The sequence below is a fragment of the Orcinus orca genome, chromosome 6 (genome assembly GCF_937001465.1).
Source record: "Orcinus orca chromosome 6, mOrcOrc1.1, whole genome shotgun sequence".
NCBI classification, from domain to species: Eukaryota; Metazoa; Chordata; class Mammalia; order Artiodactyla; family Delphinidae; genus Orcinus; species Orcinus orca.
Window position 1 is genome coordinate 7,305,029 of NC_064564.1, and position 25,295 is coordinate 7,330,323.

At 38.1% G+C, this 25,295-nt stretch overlaps 1 protein-coding gene and 1 long non-coding RNA gene across 3 annotated transcripts in view; both read right to left on the bottom strand.

Annotated features, from left to right (window-relative positions):
* Positions 1 to 324: 324 nt before the first annotated feature.
* Positions 325 to 25,295, bottom strand: part of NEK1 (NIMA related kinase 1) — a 204,003-nt gene continuing 179,032 nt past the window's right edge. Inside the window, exons 29-33 of the mRNA XM_033403551.2 lie at positions 21,837 to 21,988; positions 18,602 to 18,810; positions 17,465 to 17,595; positions 17,159 to 17,291; positions 325 to 1,568 (exon numbers count right to left, since the gene is read on the bottom strand). Coding sequence (XP_033259442.1) covers positions 1,555 to 1,568; positions 17,159 to 17,291; positions 17,465 to 17,595; positions 18,602 to 18,810; positions 21,837 to 21,988 — 639 coding nt within the window. The 3' untranslated portion in view covers positions 325 to 1,554. The remainder of the gene's footprint in view (positions 1,569 to 17,158; positions 17,292 to 17,464; positions 17,596 to 18,601; positions 18,811 to 21,836; positions 21,989 to 25,295) is intronic.
* LOC125964777 (uncharacterized) lies at positions 2,752 to 4,102 on the bottom strand. Of its 2 annotated transcripts, none has more exons than XR_007478053.1 (3): positions 3,995 to 4,102; positions 3,645 to 3,894; positions 2,752 to 3,594 (listed from the first exon to the last, which is right to left on the bottom strand). It is a non-coding gene; the product is annotated as an uncharacterized LOC125964777 (long non-coding RNA). The 2 variants fall into 2 exon arrangements; XR_007478052.1 differs by having other exon boundaries at positions 3,645 to 3,944.

Sequence of the window (25,295 nt, forward strand, 5' to 3'; positions counted from 1 at the left end):
ACCAATTGACTGAAGATGGCACATATCCTATTTGTCACTCCTATTCTTGTATAGATGACATCTTTTGAAATATGGCTAAACAACTCTTTCTACTGTGTTATACTCCTACTTGCATTTCTAGGTTAAGAATTTAAAAATACTCACTCCCACAAATCATTATCATCATTTAAGACTGTAGAGAATTAAAGTACAGAATTCAAATATTCTTCTATTGAAAAAAAAATTAAAATGTTCAGGTAAAATAATCCAAAGTATTCTCAGCTCTCTGTAAAAGCATTCTATTAATAACAGTGCTATTAAATAAAAGACAACCAATAGTGTACCTCAGGTAGAGAGTAAAAATTTAATAGCAATATCATAAAATAAACAAACATATAAAAATCAAGTATTTAGCTTTGGGTGTTACAAATAATATACATAATTAATTCAGCATACTACTGATAGTGCTGCAACATACGATTCTTCTGTTCAAATTACAGATAATGACAATAAGGCTTCTTTGTTCTCAGAGTTTCCAAAATTCTGCCTTTATTACTAAAAGCATCTGGACTTCAGACATCTCTAATGATGTAACACCTAGCATACTGCAATTGAAGCTGTGTGACCATTGTCTTAATGACCTAACAAAATCTTCTCCTAATGGTATTGAAAGAGGTAAACATTTCCCCCCTTTGGAATACTAGTTACCAAAACTGTCACACTGTCAAAATAAAAATGATTCATTTCTCCTTTTGAATCTCAATTAAAAAGCACATGCATGAGAGGAAGCTGAAAATCAAAAGGGCAACTTTATGTTATATGCTAGATCAATGTTAAAATTCACAGACTAATTTTTAGATATAGTCTTCCTTGTTCTGGTCCTCAAAAAGAAAGAAAAGTAATTAACTTTTTCAATATCAGGAAATATATTTTTGCTATTCTTTCATAATCAAATTTTTCAATGACTTCTAAGACTGTTTTTATAGCCTGTTTCCATTCAGCTAGTTCAGGAGACACACTGGTTGAAAAAGGACTGAGAATATAAACTTTAAGGCTAAAAGTTCCATCTTCGAAATGTTAAGATTTAAATAGAGCCCTTGACAAGGTTATTTAATCTAGAATTGCTGGCCATGAAAACAAGTAGATAGAAAAAAGGGTCATGCTTAAATGCATAATTGAAAAAGCAAAGGCAGGTCTTTCACAACAGAAGTTACTCTTTCAACTTAAAGACATTTGCTGAAAGTAAAAATTACCTTGCTGCATGGTACATCTTCTTCAAAGCCATTGAGTCCAGTCTGGATCACTGTGTCTTACACTTTGGTTGGAACATTTAATAAAGTGTATATTCTGTAGGAGATAACTATAGAACTCAATAAACAAAATAAAATAGATAAAAAACTAGAATCTTAATTGAAAAATGGCATGTTTCTCCATCATTTTCATGTAATCAGCATGCTCATTTTAAATCTAATATTTCATTTATAAAAAATCGCTATGTTTCCCACTGAAGCTTGTTATTCTGATGAGCCAAAATTTAAATGCTTTCATTCCGTTGAGGATTAAACGTTCTGAGCATTATTCATCATTATCTGTACAAAAAGAAAAAAATTTAATTCATTCATTGCAAATCAAGCTCTATGTATTTACTTAGTAAAAAACTCATTCTCTGTCACACTAAAGGAAAAGAGCCTTACTGTAGTTTTAAATGTAGTTTTTATTACAATATCACAAACTCAATGTAAAATATTCAGACAGTACAATAAAGAATTAAGTGGGAAGCAAAAATTACCTAACAGCCAAAGACAACCAAAGCTAATAGTTTTATATAAATCTTCCCAGATTGCTTACTTATGCATACACAAATATGTTTTAAAAAATTACAACAAGATGCAGTTCTGAGACTCGAGTTTTTCCCTTTGAAACACATAATGGATGGAAAGATGGACAAATAAGTGATAAAGCAAGATTATAAAATGTTAATGGAAGAATCTAGATGGTGGGCATATGGGTGGTAACTGAAGTTTTTTCAACATTTTCATATGATAAAAATTTTACAATAAAATGTTGAAAATGAATAAATCATTTTAATGGCTGTGTAGTATTTTCAGTTTCAATGGCTGTGTAGTATTTTCAGTTTCAATGGCTGTGTAGTATTTTCTTTACAGATATGGTATATTTAAATTAACCATTTGTATTTATAGACATTCTAGTTATCTCCAATTTTCATTAGTCTAAAAAAACACTGTGGAATGAATTAAACAGACTGCTTAATTTAACCTTACATAACAGTCACTATCTTCACACTCCAGAAAGCTCTTCCGTTAAAATCGAAGTGTCATCTCTAATCACTGCACTGCTTGAAACCCCTCACGAGCTCCCCACAGGCTCAGGACAGAACCTGTGCTCCTTATGTGGACTGCAATGCCCTTCAGGATCTGGTCTTTTAAGTACTTCTAGCCTTGTCTACTTCCATTGCCCATCTTCCCCAGCTGTCCCCATAATAAATGCTCTAGTAACACTGAAGAGCTTACAGTTCCTGTAGTACAACAGCTGGCACCCCTCTATGTACAAGGAGACATATGCCTTGGGGGATAAATCCCCAGTTATCTGTCAAAATCCAGCTCTGACGTCCTCTCCCCTGGGAAGAATTATCCTGACACTTTATTTCTTCCAATACAGCTGGACCATCTCTTTATACAACATATTTTATTGCTTTCAGTGTTACACTTATTGCTGTGTACTATAATTTACTTATTTTTTTTACAATGACAAACTGTTTCAAACAGAAAAGTACAGAGAATAAACTAATGAACACACAGGTACCTAATATCTAGAATTAGTAAAAGTTAACTTTTGGCCACACTGGTTTGGAGAACTGATTCAAGAAAAACACATTAAAGAGAGAGAGCACCCTTTTCCCATCTTATTGCCTTCTCCTCCTGCTGAGGGGTGTTATCAGTATCCTGAAATTGATGTGTCCCCTTCCTTCCCATGGCTTTTTATTTTTATTACATATATGCACATTTAAATAAAATTGCTTTTAAACATTATATAAATGGTATCATGTACTACTTATTCAACTCATCATATTGGTGGGGCTTATCCAAGTGATAGATGAAAATTTCATTCCTTCACTGTAACTGGTGTACAGAATCTCATCACATAAATAGCACAATATTCTATCTAAAATAAATGTAGAAGGAAGGTCTTTGTTTCCTTCTTAGCCGTTTACAAGTTTGGACTGCTAAGATCAATGTTCTACACGAGGACCTGCTGGCCTTTGCCATTCTATGACTGTCTACACTTGGCTCCTCCTCTCCTTAAAGAATAAATTTTTTAGGAATAATATAAAGCAGTTCACACATTGTACTATCTCTATTTGATCTCTGACTCTAGACTAGCTAGTACCTAGCTAAAGACTAAGTGGCATTTATTTTACCAATTGCTACACCTGTAGGCACTTAGCAAATCTGCAATGTGACAATATGAGGGAGTTGTATACAGTGGGTTCTTACCACATCTGCACAGTGACAGGGGAGTTGTATACTGTAGGTGCTTACCAAACCTGCACTGTGACAGTATGGGGGTGTTGTATACTGTAGGCGCTTACCAAACCTGCACTGTGACAGTATGGGGGTGTTGTATACTGTAGGTGCTTACCAAACCTGCACTGTGACAGTAAGGGAGTGTTGTATACTGTAGGTGCTTACCAAACCTGCACTGTGACAGTATGGGGGTGTTGTATACTGTAGGCAGTTACCAAACCTGCACTGTGACAGTATGGGGGTGTTGTATACTATAGGTGGTTACCAAACCTGCACTGTGACAGTATGGGGGTGTTGTATACTGTAGGCGCTTACCAAACCTGCACTGTGACAGTATGGGGGTGTTGTATACTGTAGGCGCTTACCAAACCTGCACTGTGACAGTATGGGGGTGTTGTATACTGTAGGCGCTTACCAAACCTGCACTGTGAAAGTAAGGGGGTGTTGTATACTGTAGGTGCTTACCAAACCTGTACTGTCACAGTCAGGGGTGTTGTATACTGTAGGCGCTTACCACACCTGCACTATGACAGGGGAGTTGCATACTGTGGGTGCTTACCAAACCTGCACTGTAACAGCTGGGGGAGTTGAATAGTTCAGGCTGTCTTTTGAGGACTCACATAATTTCTGATTAAATAAAACAGAAATGTGTTGTAGAAAATCTTTTTAACTTCTAACTTAATGCCCCTGATACCACTACTGGGTGTACTACATATCATTATTCATCCCCTCCCTCATTACGCCCCACCAACTCAGAAAATAAAAGTGTCTGAGCACCATATGCAGATGACATGGTTTTACTGTTATCTCCTAAGATGTGGCCTAAAAGACGACAGTCGGGGACAGACAGCTAGATATGCAGTATAGGAATTTCGAATAAGGAGGGCTCTAAAGGGGGAGATCAAGATGGCAGAGTAAGAGGATGTGGAGCTCACCATCACCCGCACCAGGACACATTAAGAATACATCGACATGCGGAACAATTCCCACTGAAAACGAACTGGAAACTAGCTGGATTGCTGTACAACCAAGGCTGTAAGAAAGATTCTCAGAGAATCTGGTATGATGGGAAGAAGAGAGGTCAGGTCGTGACCTGTGCCCCTGGGAGGGGACTCAGAGGAAAAGGGAGACTGCAGCGATGGACACTTGCCTTGGGGAGTGAGCGGGTCGAGCCACAGACTGGGCATCCCAGTCCTGGGGTCCTAGACAGAGGACACAAGCCCTGTTGGCTGGCTGGAAGATGCTGTGACAAATACAAGGACTGGAGAAGTCTGGAGTCCAGTTGTGAGGAGCTCGAGTGTTGGCCCCAGAGGCAGTGCAGAGAGAGGTGCGCTCTAACGGCTGAGGTTCTTCCCGGGACCACCTCATCACACAACCCCAGCCCAAGCAGAGCCAATTCTCCAGCCCCATTCACTCCAAGCCACAGCGTAGCACTGGAACTGCGGTAGCCAGGACTGGGGAAGAGACTGAACCTTGGGACACAGAGGTGACCCAGGCCTGAGGCAGAGCCAGGTGGGGCAGCAGGTGCCACTGTTGGCACTTACTCAAGTGGTACCATATGATATCACTTATATGTGGAATCTAAAATATGACACACATGAACTTATCCATGAAACAGAAACAGACTCACAGACATAGAGTACAGCCATGTGGTTGCCAAGGTGGGGTGGTGAGGAGGGATGGATTAGGAATTTGGGGTTAGCAGATGCAAACTATTATATATAGAATGGATAAACAACAAGGTCCTACTGTACAGCACAGGGAACTATATTCAATATCCAGGGATAAACCATAATGGAAAAGAATATAAATAAATAATGTGTGTGTATATATATATATATATATATATATATATATATATATATATATATGTATATAACTGAATCACTTTGCTGTACAGCAGAAATTAAAACAACAATGTAAATCAACTACAGTCAATAAAATATTTAAAAATAGGAAAAAAAAAAAGAAAGAAAAGGCAGAGGAACTGCTCTCAATTCAAAGAGTAAAACTCTGGATAAATAATGAAATAGAAATAAATAATTTTCCAGATAAAATATTCAAAACATTAGTAAAGAAAATGTTAACTGAATTAGGGAAAAGAATTGATCTAAACACTGAACATTTTAATGAAGAACTAGAAAATATAGAAAAGGGCCAATCAGAAATGAATAATACAACAGCTGAAATAAAAACACACTATAAGGAAATGAATCACTAAGTGATACAGAAGACTGCACAAGTGATCTGGAAGATATAACTGAACAATGGAAACCACCCAATCAGAACAAGAGAAAGAAAAATTGCTTTCATTTAAAAAAGTTTGTTTAAGAGATATTTGAGATAGCATTAGGTGTTCCAACAGTCACATTATAGGAGTCCCAGCAGGAGAAGAGAGAGAGAAGGGGATCAAAAATGTATGTGAGGAAATTATGGCTGAAAAATTCCCAAACCTGTAGAAGAATATAGATATCCAGGTACAGGAAGCACAGAGGGTTCCAAACGAGATGAACCCAAATGGACCCACACAAAGACCTATCATAATTAAAACGGCAAAAGTTAAAGATAAAGAGAGGATTCTAAAGGCAGCAAGAGAAAAACAAAGAGTTATATAAAAGGGAACCCCCATAAGGCTATCAGCTGATTTCTCTGCAGAAACTTTGCAGGCCAGAGGGGAGTGGCAATATATATTCAAAGTGCTGAAAGGGAAAAACTTGCAACCCAGGACACTCCACTCAGAAAGATTATCATTTAGAACAGAAGGAGAGAGAAAGAATTTCTCCAACAAGCAAAAATTAAACAAATACAGCAATACTAAACTGACTCTAAAAAGAATGGTGAACTGTGTCCTCTAAATGGAAAAGAAGTAAAAACCTATAAGAAAGGGAAAATACGACTAGGAAAGGCAAGTATATAGTAAGGACTGAAGATCAACCACTTAAACCAGTACATAGGTTGAAAGACAAAAAAAAGTTAAAAGCAACTATAATTACAATGAACAGTTAAGGGATAAGCAAGAAATATGTAACATATGACATAAAAAACACAAAATGTGGGAGATGGAGTAAAAAATGTAGCTCTTTTGGAATACCTTTGAACCTAAATGACTAGCAGTTTAAAACACGTAGATATAATTATGGGTCAACATGCCAACATATATGAATCCCATGGTAACCACAAATCAAACCCTACAATAGATACACAAAAATCAAAAAGAAAAAAACACAGCATACCACTAAAGAAAATCATCAAACCATAAGAGAAGAAATTAACAGAGAAGAACTACAACAGCCAGAAAACAGTAAGAACTACAACAGCCAGAAAACAGAGAAGAATTACAACAGCCAGACAAATGAAAACAGTAAGTACATACCTATCAATTAAGTACTTTAAATATCAATGGATTAAATGCTGTCATCAAAAGACATAGGGTAGCTGATTAGATTTTTTAAAAACCCCCAAAACCAAGGCCCTTCAGTATGTTGCCTACAAGAGAGACACTTCAGGGCTAAAAGCAAACACAGATTGAAAGTGAGGGGATGGAAAAAGATATTTCATGCAAATGGAAATGACAAGAAAGTGGGGGTAGCAATACATATATCAGACAAAAATAGACTTTAAAACAAAGGCCATAAAGAAAGATATTATAACAATAAATGGATCAATACAAGAAGAGAATATTACATTACTTAACATACACGCACCCAATATAGGAGCACCTAAATATATAAAGCAAAAACTAACAGACATAAAGGGAGAAACTGACAACACTACAATAATAGTAGGGGACTTTAACACCCCACTTACATCAATGGACAGATCATCCAGACAGAAAATCAATAGGCAACAGTGGTCTTAAATAGCTCAATAGACTAGTTGGTCTTAACAGATCTCTATAGGACTTTACATCCAAAAACGGCAGAGTACATATTCTTTTCAAGTGCCCATGGAACATTCTCCAGGATAGATCACATGCTAGGCCACAAAACAAGTCTCAACAAATTTACGAGGATAGAAATTATATCAAGCCATATATCAATTACAGAAAGAAAACAGGGAAAAGAACAAACACATGGAGACCAAACAACATGCTACTAAAAACCCAATGGGTCGATGAAGAAATCAAAGAGGAAACCAGAAAACACCTCAAGACAAATGAAAATAAAAACACAACATTCCAAAACCTTATGGATGCAGCAAAAGCAGTTCTAAGAGGAAAGTTCAAAGGCATACAGGTCTCCCTCAAGAAATCGGAAAAACTTCAAAAACACAACCTAACCTACCACCTAAAGGAATTAGAAAAAGAAGTACAAACAAAGCCCAAAGTCAGCAAAAGGTAGGAAAATATATAAAGAAAATAAATAAAATACAGACCAAAAAAAAAAAGAAAAGATTAATGAAACTAAGAGTTGATTTTTGATAACTCTTTTTGATGAGCAAAGTTGATAAACGTTTAGCGAGGCTCAAAAAGAAAAAAAAGACCCAAATAAAAAAAATGAAAGTGAAGAAATAACAACCAATACCACAGAGGTAACAAAAAAATCATACTACTACGAACAGTTACATGCCAACAAATTGAACAGAAGAAATGGACAAATTTCTAGCAACACACAATCTGTCAAGACTGAATCAAGAAGAAACAATCTGAACAGATCAATCACTAGTAGTGAAACTGAATTTGTAATAAAGAAAACCTCCCAGCCAACGAAAGTCCAGGACCAGAGGGCTTCACAGGGAAATTCTACTAAACATATAAAGAAATAATAGCTATCCTTCACAAACTATTCCAAAAAATTAAAGAGGATGGGATGCTCCCAAATTTATTCTACAAGGCCACCATTACCCTGACACCAAAACCAGACAAAGGCACTACAAGAAAAGGAAGTTACAGGCCAATCTCTTTGATGAATATAGATGCAAAACTCCTCAACAGGGCTTCCCTGGTGGCGCAGTGGTTGAGAGTCCACCTGCCGATGCAGGGGACAAGGGTTCGTGCCCTGGTCTGGGAAGACCCCACATGCCGCAGAGTGGATGGGCCCATGAGCCATGGCCGCTGAGCCTGCGCGTCTGGAGCCTGTGCTCCGCAATGGGAGAGGCCACAACAGTGAGAGGCCTGCGTACCACAAAAAAAAAAAAAAAAACAACTCCTCAACAAAATATTAGCAAACCAAATCCAAAAATATATAAAAAGGATCATACACCAGGATCATGTTGGATTTATTCTCAGGATGCAAGGATGGTTCAACATTTGCAAATCTACGAATGTGACAGCACCACATTAACAAAGGGAAGCATAAAAAAATCACATGATCATCTCAATAGGTGCAGAAAGCATTTAAGAAAATTCAACATCCATTCATGATAAAAGTTTCCATCAAGGTATGTATAAAGGGAACTCATCTCAACATGATAAGGGCCATTTATGACAAACCCACAGCTAATATCACACTCAACAGTGAAAAGCTGAAAACTTTTCCTCTATATTCAGGAACTAGACAAGGATGCCCACTCTTGCCACTTCTATTTACATAGTGTTAGAAGCCCTAGCCACAGCAATCAGACAAGAAAAAGACATAAAAGGCATCCAAATTGGAAGGGAAGAAGTAAAACTATCACTTCTTGCAGATGACATGATACTTTATATAAGAAAACACTAGTCTCCCTCCCAAAACTATTAGAACTAATAAATGAATTCAGCAAAGTTGCAGGATACAAGATTAACATATAGAAATCTGTTGCTTTTCTAAACATTAATAATAAATCATCAGAAAGAGAAAAAAAATCCTGTTTAAAATCACATCAAAGAGAATAAAATACACAGGAATAAACTTAACCAAGGAGGTGAACGACCTATACACTGAAAACTGTAAAACAGTTATGAAGGAAACTGAAGATAATACAAAGAAATAGAAAGATATCCTGTGCTCTTGGATTGGAAGAATTAATATTGTTAAATGGCATACTAGCCAAAGCAGGCTACAGATTTAATGCAATCTCTATCAAAATACCCATGACATTTTCCCTAGAACTAGAACAAATAATCCAAAAATTCATATGGAACCACAAAAGACCCGGAATTGCCAAAGCAATCTTGAGGGAAAAAAAAAACAAAGCTGGAGGCTATCTCCCTCCCAGACTTCAGACTACCTTAAGTCCCCTACATATAAATCTTTTAAGTTGCAAACTTTCAAAGATGCAAACATGTGTTCTCATGTCCAATCACATAAGTTAGTTCACATGTCTGGTGTACACTGTCACATGTATGCACCCTCTATAAGTGGTTGTGCTCTTGTGTACGCTACCGTACAGTACTGTATAGAGTACAGTAATACAGTATCTTTATTTCAAGCCAAGGAAGCACACGTAAAGGCAGCGGTGTGTAGCTGGTATGGCTAAGAAGTGCCAAGTGATAACAATGGAAAGAAAAGTGAAAATAATTGAGAGAGTGGAGCTACAAGAGGAAGAAGAAGTAACTGAAGAACCGAAGAGATTCACGATGCAGGAAATGGCAAGGGGATTCTCTTTATTTGAGGAAGCACTGTTAGTCTCTGAGGCTCAGGACCCAAACACAGAATGGTACACGAAGGTTGCAGCAGCCATTCAGAATGCAATCCAGTGATACCATGTCATCTATGATGAGAAAAAAAGAGCTACTACACAGACATCATTGGATCGTTTTTTCAAGAGGGTAGATAGAACTGAATCCAGCAAGGAAGCAGAACCTGTGCCATCAACGTCAGGCATGAATGAAACTGCAGCTCGCCTTCTGTCTCCTATTGCTGATGATCTTTCAGCTCTGCCATCTCCCACCTCCTCTCCCTCCTCCAGTTAGTAGCTCTTCTTGCCTATTCACTCGATGCCAGCCCCAGATGCCAGCTGTTGTACTGGACTACTGTACTTTTCAAGGTACTATACTATAAGATTAAAAATATTTTCTTTTTTGTGATTCTTTGTTTTTTACATATTATTTGTGTGAAAAGTATTATAAAACTATTGTGGTACGGTACTATATAGCCGACTGTGTTATTTGGGTACCTAGGCTAACTTTGTTGGACTTATGAACAAACTGGACTTATGAATGTGCTCTCAGAACAGAACTCATTCATATGTAGGTGACTTACTGTCTACTACAAAGTTACAGTAATCAAAACAGTGTGGTGTTGGCACAAAAACAGACATATAGATCAATGGAACAGAATAGAGAGTCCAAAAACAAACCCACACACCTATGGTCAATTAATCTATGACAAAGGAGGTAAGAACATATAATGGAGAAAGACATTCTCTTCAAGGAGTAGTGCTGGGAAAACTGGACAGATGCATGTAAAAGAATGAGATTAGAACATTTCCTCACACCATATACAAAAATAAACTCAAAATGGATTAAAAACCTAAATGTTAAACCTGAAACCATAAGACTCATAGAAGAGAACATAGAGCACTCCTGACATAAATCATAGCAATATTTTTTTGGATCCATCTCCTAAGGCAAAAGAAATAAAAGCAAAAACAAACAAATGGACCTAATTAAACTTAAAAGCTTTTTGCACAGCAAAGGAAACCACCAGCAAAACAAAAACACAACCTTCTGAATGGGAGAAAATATTGCAAATGATATGACTAACAAGGGATTAATATCCAAAGTATATAAACAGCTCATACAACTCAATATAAAACAAACCCAAACCCCAAACCAAAAATCAACCTAACCAAAAATGGGCAGAAGAGGGAGTTCCCTGGTAGTCCAGTGGTAAAGAATTTGCCTTCCAATGCAGGGGACGTGGGTTTGACACCTGGTCAGGGAACTAAGATCCCACATGCCATGGGGCAACTAAACCCGCGCACCACACCTACTGAGCTCGTGTGCCCCAATGAGAGAGCCCATGTGCCGCAAACTACAGAGCCCGTGCACTCTGAAGTCTGCGTGCCACAACTAGAGAGAAGCCTGCATGCCACAACAAAGAGCCTGCGCTGCAATGGAAGATCCCACACACCTCAACGAAGACTCCCGTGTGCCACAACTAAGACACAACACAGCCATAAATTAAAAAACAAACAAATAAATGGGAAGGGGCTTCCCTGGTGGCGCAGTGGTTGAGAGTCCGCCTGCCGATGCAGGGGACACGGGTTCATGCCCCGGTCTGGGAGGATCCCACATGCCACGAAGCGGCTGGGCCCGTGAGCCATGGCCACTGAGCCTGCGCGTCCAAAGCCTCTGCTCCGCAACGGGAGAGGCCACAGCAGTGAGAGGCCAGTGTACCGCAAAATAAATAAATAAATAAATAGTCAGAAGTCCTGACTAGACATTTTCCAAAGACATACAGATGCCTAACACACATGAAAAGATGTCCAACGTCACTAATTACTAGAGAAATGCAAATCAAAACGAGATACCACCTCATCACCTGCCATCACCAAAAAGCCTACAAATAACAAATGTTGGAGAGAATGTGAAGAAAACGGAACCCTTGTACACTGTTGGTGGGAATGTAAATTGGTGCAGTCATTATGGAAAAAACTAAAAATAGAAGTACCATATGATCCAGTATTCTATTCTTGGGTATATATCCTGAAAACAGAAACACTGATTCAAAAAAGATACATGCACCCCAAAGTTCATAGCACCGTTATCTACAATAGCCAAGATATGGAAGCAAACTAAACGTCCATCAACATATGAATGGATAAAGAGGAGGTGGTACATATATACAATGGAATATTACTCAGCCATAAAAAAGAATGAAATCCTGCCATTTGCAGCAATGCGGATGGACCTAGAGAATATGCTTAGTGAAAGCAGTCACACAGAGAAAGTCTAATAGTCCATGATACCACTTATTTTGGAATCTTTAAAAATAATACAAATGAATATTCATGCAAAAAAGAAACAGACTCACAGATACAATAAACAAACTAGTGGCTACCAAAGGGGAAAGGGAAGGGGGGAGGGGCAAATTAGGGGCATGTGATTAAGAGATACAAGCTACTCTGTATAAAATATATAAGAAACAGGGCTTCCCTGGTGGTGCAGTGGTTGAGAGTCCGCCTGCCAATGCAGGGGACACGGGTTCGTGCCCTGGTCCGGGAAGATCCCACATGCCACGCAGCGGCTAGGCCCGTGAGTCATGGCCGCTGAGCCTGCGCGTCCGGAGCCTGTGCTCCACAACGGGAGAGGTCACAACAGTGAGAGGCCCGCATACCACCACTACCACCACCACAACAAAAATCCCTTGCTTGCAGACTCACACCAAAACCCTATCAGTGAGTGGCAAGTGACAATTAAGCTGCATCTAACGGGGTAGACCAGACATAAGCAACACACTTTGGGTGTCACTGTCTCCCGTCACCCCCACATGGGACCATCTAGTTGCAGGAAAACAAGCTCAGGGCTCCCACTGATTCTGCATTATGGTGAGTTGTATAATTATTTCATTATATATTACAATGTAATAATAATGAAGTGCACAATAAATGTAACACGCTTGTTTCATCCCCAAACAATTCCCACCCCACACCCCACTCTGTGGAAAAACTGTCTTCCACGGAACCGGTCCCTGGCACCATAAAAGTTGGGGATGGCTGATTTAGAGAATTCAATATACATTTTACAACCAGGTTAGTGAGTTGATATGCTTAGCTGCTTTACCTTTTTTTCCAGGCTAAAGGAATTACTGCAGGCTTTACGATCCAGAACTCGGGGTCCTCGTGCCCTTTCATTTGTGTGGTAGAGTAAACCTGGTACTGCTTCTTGAGGAGTGCATTAGCTGGCATGATTGGTGGTGTTTTGCAGGGGAATGGCCTTCTGTGTAGGCATGTGTCCTTCTGAAACCACTCAGCTGTCACAGGACGGTGTCAATTCTACCTCATGGCTCAGCTGACTGTGCTTTTTCTCCAAGGAAGGGGCAAGTTTTCCAAATACCTGTCAAGCAACGCTAACTCCCAAGCACACTGTTGCTGACTACTCATGGAAAGCATCTTGAAACAATACTTGTGAGAACTGCCTGAAGGATGCAGTCTGAGTATGAACAGAACTAGTCTGATACTCTCCACAGATTCACTCAAATACAATCATTTTTCTGGCCTCATGCCATTAACTTCCACATGCCATATTATGAGAAAGGGTCCTATGAAATCCAAATATTGTAAAAGTTACTGAGAATGTTTTCAGGCCATAACAGGGCTGTTTCATAAAATGGTGTCCAAGATTTCAATTAAATCAGGAATATACAAGTTCCAGATAATGTTTATATTTTATATATTCATTTTGATAAAAATATTATATATATATATTTAAAAACCCCATGTTTTATAGTAATAAACACAACTGAAAGACATTTGCAAACACTAAGACTTCAGTTTTTCACTGAGGTCTATGGACTTAGATTCTTGGAGTCTGAAAAACTATCTTCCCCTTTAGGGGACTCTACATGCTACCCGAGTTTGAGGAACACTTTATCAGAGTCCCCTTTTTAGAAGAATCACTGGACATTTTTCCTTTGTTTCAATACCAAAAAGAGCTGTCCTCTGAGTAACGGACATATTTCGTCTCAAGTGATTAGTTAGGTTTCCTGCTTTGCTACAAATCTCAGCACCAAATTTGTGAATTATTTTCCCAAATTGTAGAGACCCTTTGACCATGAACTTTCTGTTCCTACTTCAACTTGGCTTAATATTATATTGCTTGCACTCATTTGCCTGAGGTATTCATTTGCCTGATAATGTTGACTTTCCCAAACATTTGTTTTTAACTTAATTTCAGTTTGATCTGTGTGTATGTGTGTATAAACAAACACACACACATATATATACATTGCACTATATATCATGTAGTTAAACCTTTTTTTGGGGAACGAGATGGAATATAAATAAATCTTATGAAAATTTATACTGCCAAAATTACGCATCAACAGTTTAAATCCTTGACTTTAGTCTACAAATCATACCTTTAAAGTAATAGTATTAATTTTTGACAAATATTTTTAGAAATGCTTTTCTTTTTTTTTTTTTTTGCGGTATGCGGGCCTCTCACTGCTGTGGCCTCTCTCATTGCGGAGCACAGGCTCCAGACGCGCAGGCTCAGCAGCCGTGGCTCACGGGCCCAGCCGCTCCGCGGCATGTGGGATCCTCCCGGACCCGGGCACGAACCTGTGTTCCCTGCATCGGCAGGCGGACTCTCAACCACTGTGCCACCAGTGAAGCCCTAGAAATGAATTCTTGTTCAAAATATTCCAAATCAGTTTACAAACTAATTATACAAATTAGGTTCATTACTGCATGGTAAGTTACTGAAAAAGATCACATATCATTTATCTTGATTACCCACTTCATTCACTAAACTTGGTTGCAAGTAACTTTAAGCTTTTTGCAAAAAAATTAAATGCTCTCAGAATAGACTTGTATCAAGAAAGACAATCAAAAGAATCTGGTATATAAGCTGTCAGGAAATTTCTGAAAGAGAAGTTTCAAGATATTTTGTGTAATGGAATACCTTCATTAGAATAAGTCTGTATCTCTGCTTTGAAGACACTAAACATTTATTTGGATAAGTACGTTCTTATATTTTTTCCCCAAAGTGGAATTATTTTATTGTCCTTTGACATTTTTTTTTTAATAAAGAAGAGCTCCCTTAAATTTCTACTGATAGGTTTCATAGCAACCACCATAAGCATAAAACGTGATTCTGTTTGCGCCTATTTCTGATAATCTGAACTACTACGTAGTGAAGCACACAGGCAGCACTATCTGCTGGCTTATAAAAAGGACTGGTTTACGTTCAATCTGTTCCTTGCTGCTAATGGCCTGAACTACTCCTTGGCAGTTATTCTGTTAGCTTAAGAAGAAAAGTAATGAAAATGCAGTGGGGTCTGAAGCTGTAAGAGTACTTACTGGGCTTCCCTGGTGGCACAGTGGTTAAGAATCCGCCTGCCAGTGCAGGGGACATGGGTTCGAGCTCTGGTCCAGGAAGATCCCACATGCCGCGGAGCAACTAAGCCCGTGAGCCACAACTACTGAGCCTGCGAGCCACAACTACTGAGCCCGTGTGCCACAGCTACTGAGGCCTGCGCGCCTAGAGCCTGTGCTCCGCAACAAGAGAAGCCACCACAATGAGAAGTCCGCACGCCGCAACAAAGAGCGGCCCCTGCTTGCCGCAACTAGAGAAAGCCCACGCACAGCAACAAAGACCCAACGCAGCCAAAAATAAATAAATAAATAAAATTAAAAAAAAAAGAGTACTTACTCTACCTGAAGATTTTCTAGTTTCAATTTAACGATAACTATTAGAATTTTATCAAGAATTTTACTTCCATTAAAGCAACTCAAGAAACAGTTTTTGCTGAGCTTACAGTTAATGTAAATAAGTCTACGTAACCATAAAGTTTCTCCCAAAATAAAAAGCATTCTTGAGCTGTGATTTTAGCAGACTTAATTTTTCATGAGTGAAAATGTCAAATATTTTAATAAAACCCTGGCTCTGAAATACCTGAACTGAACACCCCTCTGAACACGAAGTCCGGGTCCTCACCAACTCACGCCAACTGCCTCTACCATTTCCATCAGGTGCTCCCGCTGCCTCTTCCACTATGTCAGTCCTTTCACTTCAGAAACCTTCACTGGTTTCCTCCAGTTCCTTACACATTTCACAGGGTCAATCACAAAGACTAATTCTCAACAGGAAGCTCCTAATACAGTCAGTCTAACCCTAACACACATGAATCGCTGGTTTGTTCTTTCCCCTACAAGTCACGCCTTCTATGTTTCTTTCCATTTTTCCCAGTTTGATCTCCCTTCTCTAATTCCTACTGCACTGAAAACATTTCAGAATGAGCACTTCTATGTATAGTTTTACACTTTCTTTCCTATCTATCTGTCTTATCTCCCAAGGAAACTGTACACAACATGTAAGCACAGACCATGCCCTTCAGTGGCCACAGAAATGAAGTGCCAGGCCCATGGGGGCTCCATAAACACTCTGAAAATCCACCACAGTGCATGAGGTTGGAGGTCATGCTCCATCTGATAGCAAAGGAAACAAACTCGAGCCAAAATAAATCACCTTGTGTCATGACCAGCTTGTCAGAGTCGGGAATGTAACTCTGGTCTCTAGGTTCCATGCTTAGTGCTCTTGACCAATTTAAGGGGAAAAACATTTTTAACTTTAATAACTTTTAATAAAGTTCTAACACATTCTGAGTAATTCTATTGGTAAATATTTTCCAAATATAAAAATGGTTTACCCTCAAATCACTGTAGATGAACTCTACTTACTCTCAACAGAAGAGATTACATTTGGTTCTAGTTAGGAGAAATATTACGTATGTGTCTAAAATTTTAATCCTGCCTCCTTAATAAAAAAGTATTCTAATTTCTAGAGCTGTCCAATAAGGAGGCTTTTAAAAAATCTCATTCAAAATGTTACTTGCAAATTAAATTAAAATATTGACTTAAAAAACTTAAGCCAATAAAAGCTTATGCCAGAAACAGTCAAAAAGGACACAGTTAATTGCTTCAAAGTACTACATATAATTCCAATATAGATTTCACCAAAATGCATGTGATATAACGTCATCAATTTACATTTGTCATTTTATTTTTTGCACATTTATTTAAAATATAAGGATGTGAGGAAATCTTACCTTCTTGATAGGCTCCATCTGCCATAACTAAATGAAGAATCTTGGAATAAAGATGCTGATGTTCATTTCCCAAAAGATTCTGAACCACTGTTGAACAAATCTCAATATTTTCATCTTCATCTTCATGAACAGCCTATACCAAATTTCCAAATATAAATTAATATTTGAATGTTAACCTCCTCTAATTGGAGATTTTGTTTATTATTTATAATGGGTCTAATGACCAATAAAAATCACTGACATTTCACTAGTAATTCAAACAGAGCATATTTCAAAATTAAATGCTTTAAGTGACATTTTACTCACTTTTACTTTCTCGTAAACCTCAAAGAACTTTTCGAAGCCTATTTCCTGCTCTAGGTGAAGCCTTAGTTCCTCTAAATGATTAAAGACACTGTCGTATTCACATTCACTAGTTATCTCACCATCACTGTTATCTAAAAACATAAATAAAAAAGAAGACATTTTATGATGTAAAAGACTGAATAAAATAATTCTTACCATAACTGATTAAAATCCTGTGACACGTGAATACTGTCATTGGTAGACTACTTGTACATTCAATATAAAGTTTCTGTCATTATAATACTTGTCATACATATAGGTAATCAATGTATGTATATATAAATTTGTCTTAACAGGAATGTTCCTTTAGAAATCTTTTCTTTTATAGACATAAACAGTGAGTCAGGTTAGAATAAAAACTATTCCAAGAGATGTCACTGAATTTAGCTAAAAAAAAAAAAAAAAGGAAAAAGCATACCCGTATGTTCTGCACTGACACAACCCACTCTATTTTTAAAAACTTGATATTAAACATAGGGCAAAACATGAACAAGCATATAGATGACCTAAGATGTATATCATAAAACTTGGAAGGCACTTAAAAAGTATTATAAATGCTTTATATGTTTTATGACATGTACATGCCCAAGGTAATTTGAAAAATTCTAGTAAAAGAAAAATGAATGCAGAATCATTCTTTTTCACATTACCTCTTCTTCTCAAATAAATCGTTATTTAAATACACAAATTTTCTATGCATCTTAGGGTCAATGATATGAACAAGGAGCTGTTTCCAAACCAAAAAAAAAAAAAGAAGTGTCAAGGTTTTAAAAACTCTTTCAGTTTAACCCTGCTGGTTAAGCACTGTATGTGGAAGCCCTTTGTAAAACATAAAGGGCTAAGAAAACTAAGTTACTATCTTTATTACTAGGAAAATAAGTCACGAAGTGGAGGATAACAGGATAAAAATGCTTCAAGAAGCATTACCATACTTTAGTGGAAAAGAAATGGGACAACTATTTATGCAGACTGTGTGAGAAGAGAGAGTGGACGCAAGTCAGCGACACAGAACAGGCTTCAGCCTCACTTAAGGCTGGAAGGGGCTCGTGTTGGAGGCCAGAAACAGACACGCTGCTTGCAGTGTGGGCCACCACGCACCTGAGTGCCACTCCTCGTTGAGAGCGCTCTCGCTGCTAGGGCTGTCGTCCTCATCGCCCGCGTCCGTGCCGTTGGCGGCCTGCTCCGCGTCGCTGGTCTTCAGGCCCAACCCCTCCTCCTCGCTGTAGTCCTCCCCAGGCTGCTCCCGCAGCAGCTGCTCCATGGAGGCCTGAAGCTCTTGTAAGTCTGTGTCAGCCTCTTCAAACACACTGAGAATTAAAAATTAAATGGAACGTTACCAAAACTTTACCTTTCTGAAATTTTACTTCAACTCCATATACATGCGCTCCTTTCTACTTAAAAGTACTCGTTGTGGGTAAAAAGAAATCTGAAAAAACACATAGTTTTTAACAAAGGAAATGAGGATTCACACAATTGATAAATAAAGCACACGACACATCTGGAATACGTACGCCCGAAGATGACTCGTACAAAATGGTCCTGATTTGTCAGAGAGAATCATGTAACTATCAACATTATTAATTCCTTAAGTTTTGAAAGAATGCTTCAATATTGAAGAGCCAGACTAAATATTTTTCTTTCATGTAGTTTTGAAGGTTCAGCAAAATCTTGGTGTGGATGTGCGACAGCTGGGCACTAGCCTCACTGCGGGGGTCTTGCCCTCCAGGCACTGCCCAGAGTATTAATTCTACTTTTGTGCAATTACAGATGCTGAAATGAACTGATTTATGCAAGTAATATCTTACACTCATATAATACCTTAGTTATTAAAGCTGTTTATCCTACTATTTAAATTTTATCCATACAAAACTCACTTTAGAAACACAGAAACTATGAATCAAGGTGCTCAAGTGACTTGTCAAGGCCACGTGGTCAATAAATGACAAAAATGAGACTGAGATTTAGGCCTTCTGACCACGCCTACAAGACCCAGGAAGCACACTCAGCACGCAGGTCCATTCCCCGAGGAGCTGCTTCTTTCTCCCTGGGGCACGCAAATGGAGGAACTTGTAGACTAAGAGTTCATTCGAGTTTTAGATACGTAAAGTCCTCTGAAAGATCAGGGACCCACAGTGAGGATTTCAATAGTGGAAAAGCAGTATTAAGCAGAACACAAGGCTGATGAAGCCCTTTCTTAAAGTTTAGACTCTAATTGAATAAACAAATACTTACTGAAGAACTAAAACATAAATATTATTATGTGAGACCTCATACAAAATTTTCATTAACAGAAAAATAATTTTTAATGTAGAAATATCTTTATTTTGTACATATGTGTACAAACTCCTACACTTTGACTTTGCAGCACTTAAAGAAACGCAAACATCATCTAATTAGAATGAGAAGGACAGTGTCTAATCTTTTGGATCATCCTTCTAGGAGCATTTAGCTTAATATTTAATTACCAGACTTACATACCACGCACATCTGCTAGGTACCATTGCTATGTGACTAGGCATTAACCTGTTGGTAAAATCTTCCTGTAGAGGAATTAGTTTCCACCACAGATGGTATTAAAGCAAGTGGGCTGCTAACTATGCCAATGTAAGGAAAGTGTAAGAGGATTAACATTTTTTATGAAATGAGCACTCAGAAAATTGACTCAGGTACTTTAAAACCTGGTCCTGAATTTTCTTTTTAGTAGGTTTTATTATATGACCATAAATAAAGTTTGGATCAAAAACATGCATATTTTCCAAAGAAAAATGTCAAGTGAAATTTCCCTATATGCATATGGAGTAACTTACTTGAAAAAAAACTTACTTTTCAAATTTTAAAAATAACATTAAAACCTTCTAACTTAAATTTTAAAATAAAATTCTGTCATCAACTAGTAATTAAAAGAATATAAGCCACAAATAAGCTATATTCACTCAGATAAAAACTGAAGACTTATAAACACTCTGAGGAAAAAACTGTTACCAAGGATTTTGTCAACCACAGAGGTGCTGAAATGTTGTCCTGTTATCCAACAGGCTTAATAAAAATACAACGTAAAGTGCTTAATGACCACAGCCAAGCAGAAGAAGAAAGGATAAAAAGGTAACTTTTCCTCCAAATTTTGAGGGCACCAGCAGAAATCTACAGAACTCTATGGGGGAAAAAAAAAGTCAACCTTTATTTATTTTTTTGGCCACACTGCGTGGCTTGTGGGATCTTAGTTCCCCGACCAGGGGTTGAACCCGGGCCCTCGGCAGTGAAAGCATGGAGTCCTAACCACTGGACAGCCAGAGAATTCAAAAGTCAACCTTTGAAAGATAAAGTTTGGCTAGAAATTTAAAAAGAAAGGGCAAGCCTTAAGAAAAACAAAAACAGAAAATAAAATGCACCAGATGCAGTGCCCAGCTCAAGAATTAAAGGGAGAAAAATCATGAGACTGATATCATGTTTTCAATTAGATCAAAACACACATTGTTTCTACTGAAAGGCAGAGGTAAAAAGGAGAAACTTAAATTCAAACAAATCAAAAAATAAATCATAAAAATTATAGCATTTTGCAACCTATTTTCCCGGTGACTTGAATACACTTCTTGAACACTCTGGTTTTATTTCCCCCAAAATGCTGTAACATTTGTCGGATGGGCTGAGAAGGCTGACTGATATCAAGGAAGGTGAAGGGGCATTACTGTCTAAGGAGCTGCCAGTTCCCAGCTCTTTCAGGAGTGTTGTTAAATTTTCCTCTGGGATTCTAGATTCCTCAGGCATTAATAAGGAGGGAATTTTGTGAAGGCAGTTAAGTGCAGAACTCACATGTGAGCATGTGTGCACACACACACACACACACACACTATTCCACCTGCTAACTGCCCACTGCCATGGTTTTGAAATCACAGGCGGCAGGAGACAGATGGGGAGCTTTCTGGCATCTTCCTGGGGAAGAGTAGAGTAGTGAGTCCTTCAGTTCCCCACTGCAATCCCTGTACCATGTGGCATCAAACTACCAAACAGTCATTATCATGCTGAGGTTCACTCAATTACACACCAGCCACATCAAGCGTTGTGACGGGCGCTCAGTGGCCAGTAAGACAGAGAACACAATGGTGACCCTGTCCTTACATTCCTCAAGTGACATTAAGTTACAGTATTTAGAGGCAGACACACATGTCAAAGTTTCCTTGACTGTACTTTAAAATACACTGTAAAAAGTTAAAGGAGTAGTGCAAGGTCAGCTACAGATCATGTTTGAAAACTGTCGGTGAGGCTCCATCTCTAGAACATGTGTAAATTCAGAAATCCTGTTAGTGTCGGTATCTACGAATGTCATCATGCTCACATGTCCTCAGAGTCGGAAGGTCCTTCCTTAACATGCTCATCTTCCATTTCATCCATTTCAAGATTGTCCTGACGTCCATCTCCGACTATGGGGACATCCATCAGTGTTCTGAACAGCTTTGAGAGGTCTGGAAGTGAACATGTCCTCAACAGCTATAAAAAGGCAACCGATATCTTATTAGGAGTGAGACAGTGAGAAAATTAAAACGAGAGAAAAAATTAGAAAATTGGAGCTAATAATAATTTTGTTATTTATATATACACATCGATCATCCATTTAAAGCTAGAAGCTTCAGGAGCAACTTGCCTAAGCTGAGAACCTACTTCTCTTGAACTTCAGCTCAGGGTTTTTTCAGTGATGAAAGTAAGCTTGAGAGTTCTGCTTGGGTTTCAATGTGAAGTGGACTTTAAAAGGTAGGGAGGGTGTTTATCTGGGGTGTGCACATGGAGGGAGCTAGAGCTGGATGGAGCTGGGTCAGGCCCTGCCACCCCTCGGCCACAGCACCCCTCCTGAGTCTTCCTCTCACTTCTCAACGTCCAACGCACTCCAGGTACTTTTGCCCAAGCTTGGCTAAGCAGCACCCCACACAACTGGTGGCCCTTAGTGTCCCTTTGCCCTAACAGATGCTGGGTGGCCAACAGCTTAAGGCAGGGCCTCCAGTTAGTGCAAAGAAGAGCCCACTGGGGGCTCCCTGAGCAGCGGACTGCAAGCAGGGACTGCGAGCAGCGAGCGCCTTTCCCACCAGAAAGGACGGCTGGGAAGATAGGCACCTCCAAGTTCACGCTGACAGCACCTGGAGCAGCAGGGTGAGGAAGAGCCCAGCACACCGAGATGAGACAGCACAACACGGAGGAGGTGCCTGAAATGTGAACCGCGTTGGATAAGACCAGGAAAACAGGAACAGCCTCTGTCCAGCACCCTTTCCACAGTCGGAACGTGACGGACAGACAGGGTTACGGCACACACATCTGCAGAAGTCAGTCTCAGGGCTGGTCAACCCTAAAGGGGTCAGTAAGATCTGAAACGTGACTCCTAAGGCCCCGATAGGAGCCCAGCACCAGATGGGAGACTGTGCAGAACACACAATGTTTGGCACATTAATGAAAATGTATACACTTGGCCAATTTTATTGGTACAATCTGTTAGTGAGAATAAAAAGGAATAGACTTCTATTATTTGAACGTAATTTACATATCACACCACTCAAGAGAAAAAAATGGTGATGCGCTACAAGATGGTGCAGATACACTGCCTGGTTAAAGCACTTAACAATGGTACTGTCAGCAGAATTTACGCTTGACTTGTTTGTTATTTTAATGGTTTGAGCCACATATATTATAAACCCGGGGTATGCAAAATATGCAGCCACTAACAGTTTACCCAGATACATGCTAATCGATAAAAATAAATAGCATATACGCATTATATACCTAAATACAAGGGGACTACACAAAAGGATGCAATGTTTTTTAGGCTGAGATAAATTTTAGCCCTGGTAAAATCATCTCAATTTCTAGCTTATTCCTGTCATTAATTAAAATAAACTTCATCACCAAACATAAAATAATAGGGTTAGAAAGAAATTTCAAGTGGTCTGTACCTCTGGGAATGGGTTTACACACGCATCAATCCAACAGTTCCCAAAGGTCCTATATTTAAAATCCTAATGTTCATAGTCTTCCCTGACAGACTGCTAAAGTTTTAGACAGGATATTCATCTTCATAAGAAGAATTTTATGTAAGAACACTTCCAGTTCTGTAATTCTGAGTCTACTAGATTTCTTTCATATTGTTTAAATAATATTCTATAGTTGTGACATTAATAGAAAGAAATCCTCCTGAAAATAGTTATTAATCCAGAACATGTTGCCTGAGATCTTACTTCATTTATAGTCAGACTCATTTTTTCCAAAATTTTTTGTAGTATGATTATTTATGCAGCTAGCATTTGGTACCATTATAAATCAAACAGGAAACCAATGTTTTAGAAAACCTTAAAACATTTAAAAAAATGCAGTTCCTTTAGATCTCTCACTGTTGGTTCTATTTTTTCTCAAAAATGAAGACAACCACATAAAGAATGAATGAATTTAGTAGTAGTTGCACTAATAGAACTTCACATGAAATTCTACTTAATTCCATCAACTCAGTTTTTCATCTGTAGTATTTTGAATATAAAATTATGTGTTAGTAATCCTCTGGCTGTACTATAAAATAGTTTATGATGAGCACATTTGTTTAGCTTCTGCTTACTGCAATTCAACGGTAACACTACACCCTCAAAATAGCTTGTACAAATACTTGCTCACTTCAACCCATAAACAAGGTTAAAAATGGACTTAAAACATTAAAAAATTATGAACACTTACCAAAGGCAAAAATTACGGACATTTTCTAAGAATTGATATTTTAGCAAATCAAAAAAAGACATTTAAGGCACTTGTGTTATTTGTGAATTGTACATTAATATTTACTTTCCCCCACTCTGCATTTGCTATAACAATAAATTCTCCAGTTTTCATAGAGATCAGTCTTCCACTCTACTCCCCACATGAGATCACTAGAAGGTCTCATCTTTACACTATTTCATCCTGACCTATTGCAAATTTACCTTCAATAATCTTCATTTATATGTTATAAATGAAGTCACTTTTGTTAAGTCACTCTGTTACAACTGCCTTAAGAAATTTTGTTAAGTTTGTTAACAAAAACTTAAGTCACTCTGTTAAGTCACTCTGTTACAACTGCCTTATGAAAGCTGCCACTGTATTTATGGTGTTTCTTGTCAGAAACAGTGCAGCCCAGAAGACAATGTAAGTCTAGATCTAGTAGAAATACCCTTTCAAAGTGAAAGTGAAATTAAAATGTTTTTAAATAAACAAAAGCTAAAAAAAATCATCACCAACAGGGACACAAGAAGTGTTAGAGAAGTTCTTAAAGTGGTAGAAAAATAATACCAGATAAAAATTCAAATTCTACACAAAGGGATGAAGAATGTTAGAAATGGTTAATATGTAAATATAAAAGACTTGCTTTCTCAATTTTTACTTTCTGTGAAAGATAATTGAATGTTGAAAGCAAAAGCAATAGAAATGTATTGTGGAATTTATAATACATGCAGAAATAAAACACATGGCAACAATTCCACAAAGGATAGGCAAGAGGAGGGGAATGGAAACGTACTGTTGTAAGGCTCTGATGCTATTCGTGACACGGTACAATATTTGAAGGCAGACCAGGATAAACTAAAGATTTACACTGAAAACTGAGAATGACCATTAAATATTTTTTAAAGTCTACTTTATAAGCAAATAGTAGAGATTAAATAAAATACTAAAAATACTCAATCCAAAAGGGAGGATAAAAGTAAAAAAGGAATGAAAGAAGTAATGAGACAAATAGAAAACAAATAGCAAAATGATAAGTTTAAACTCAATCATAATGATAATATATTGAAAA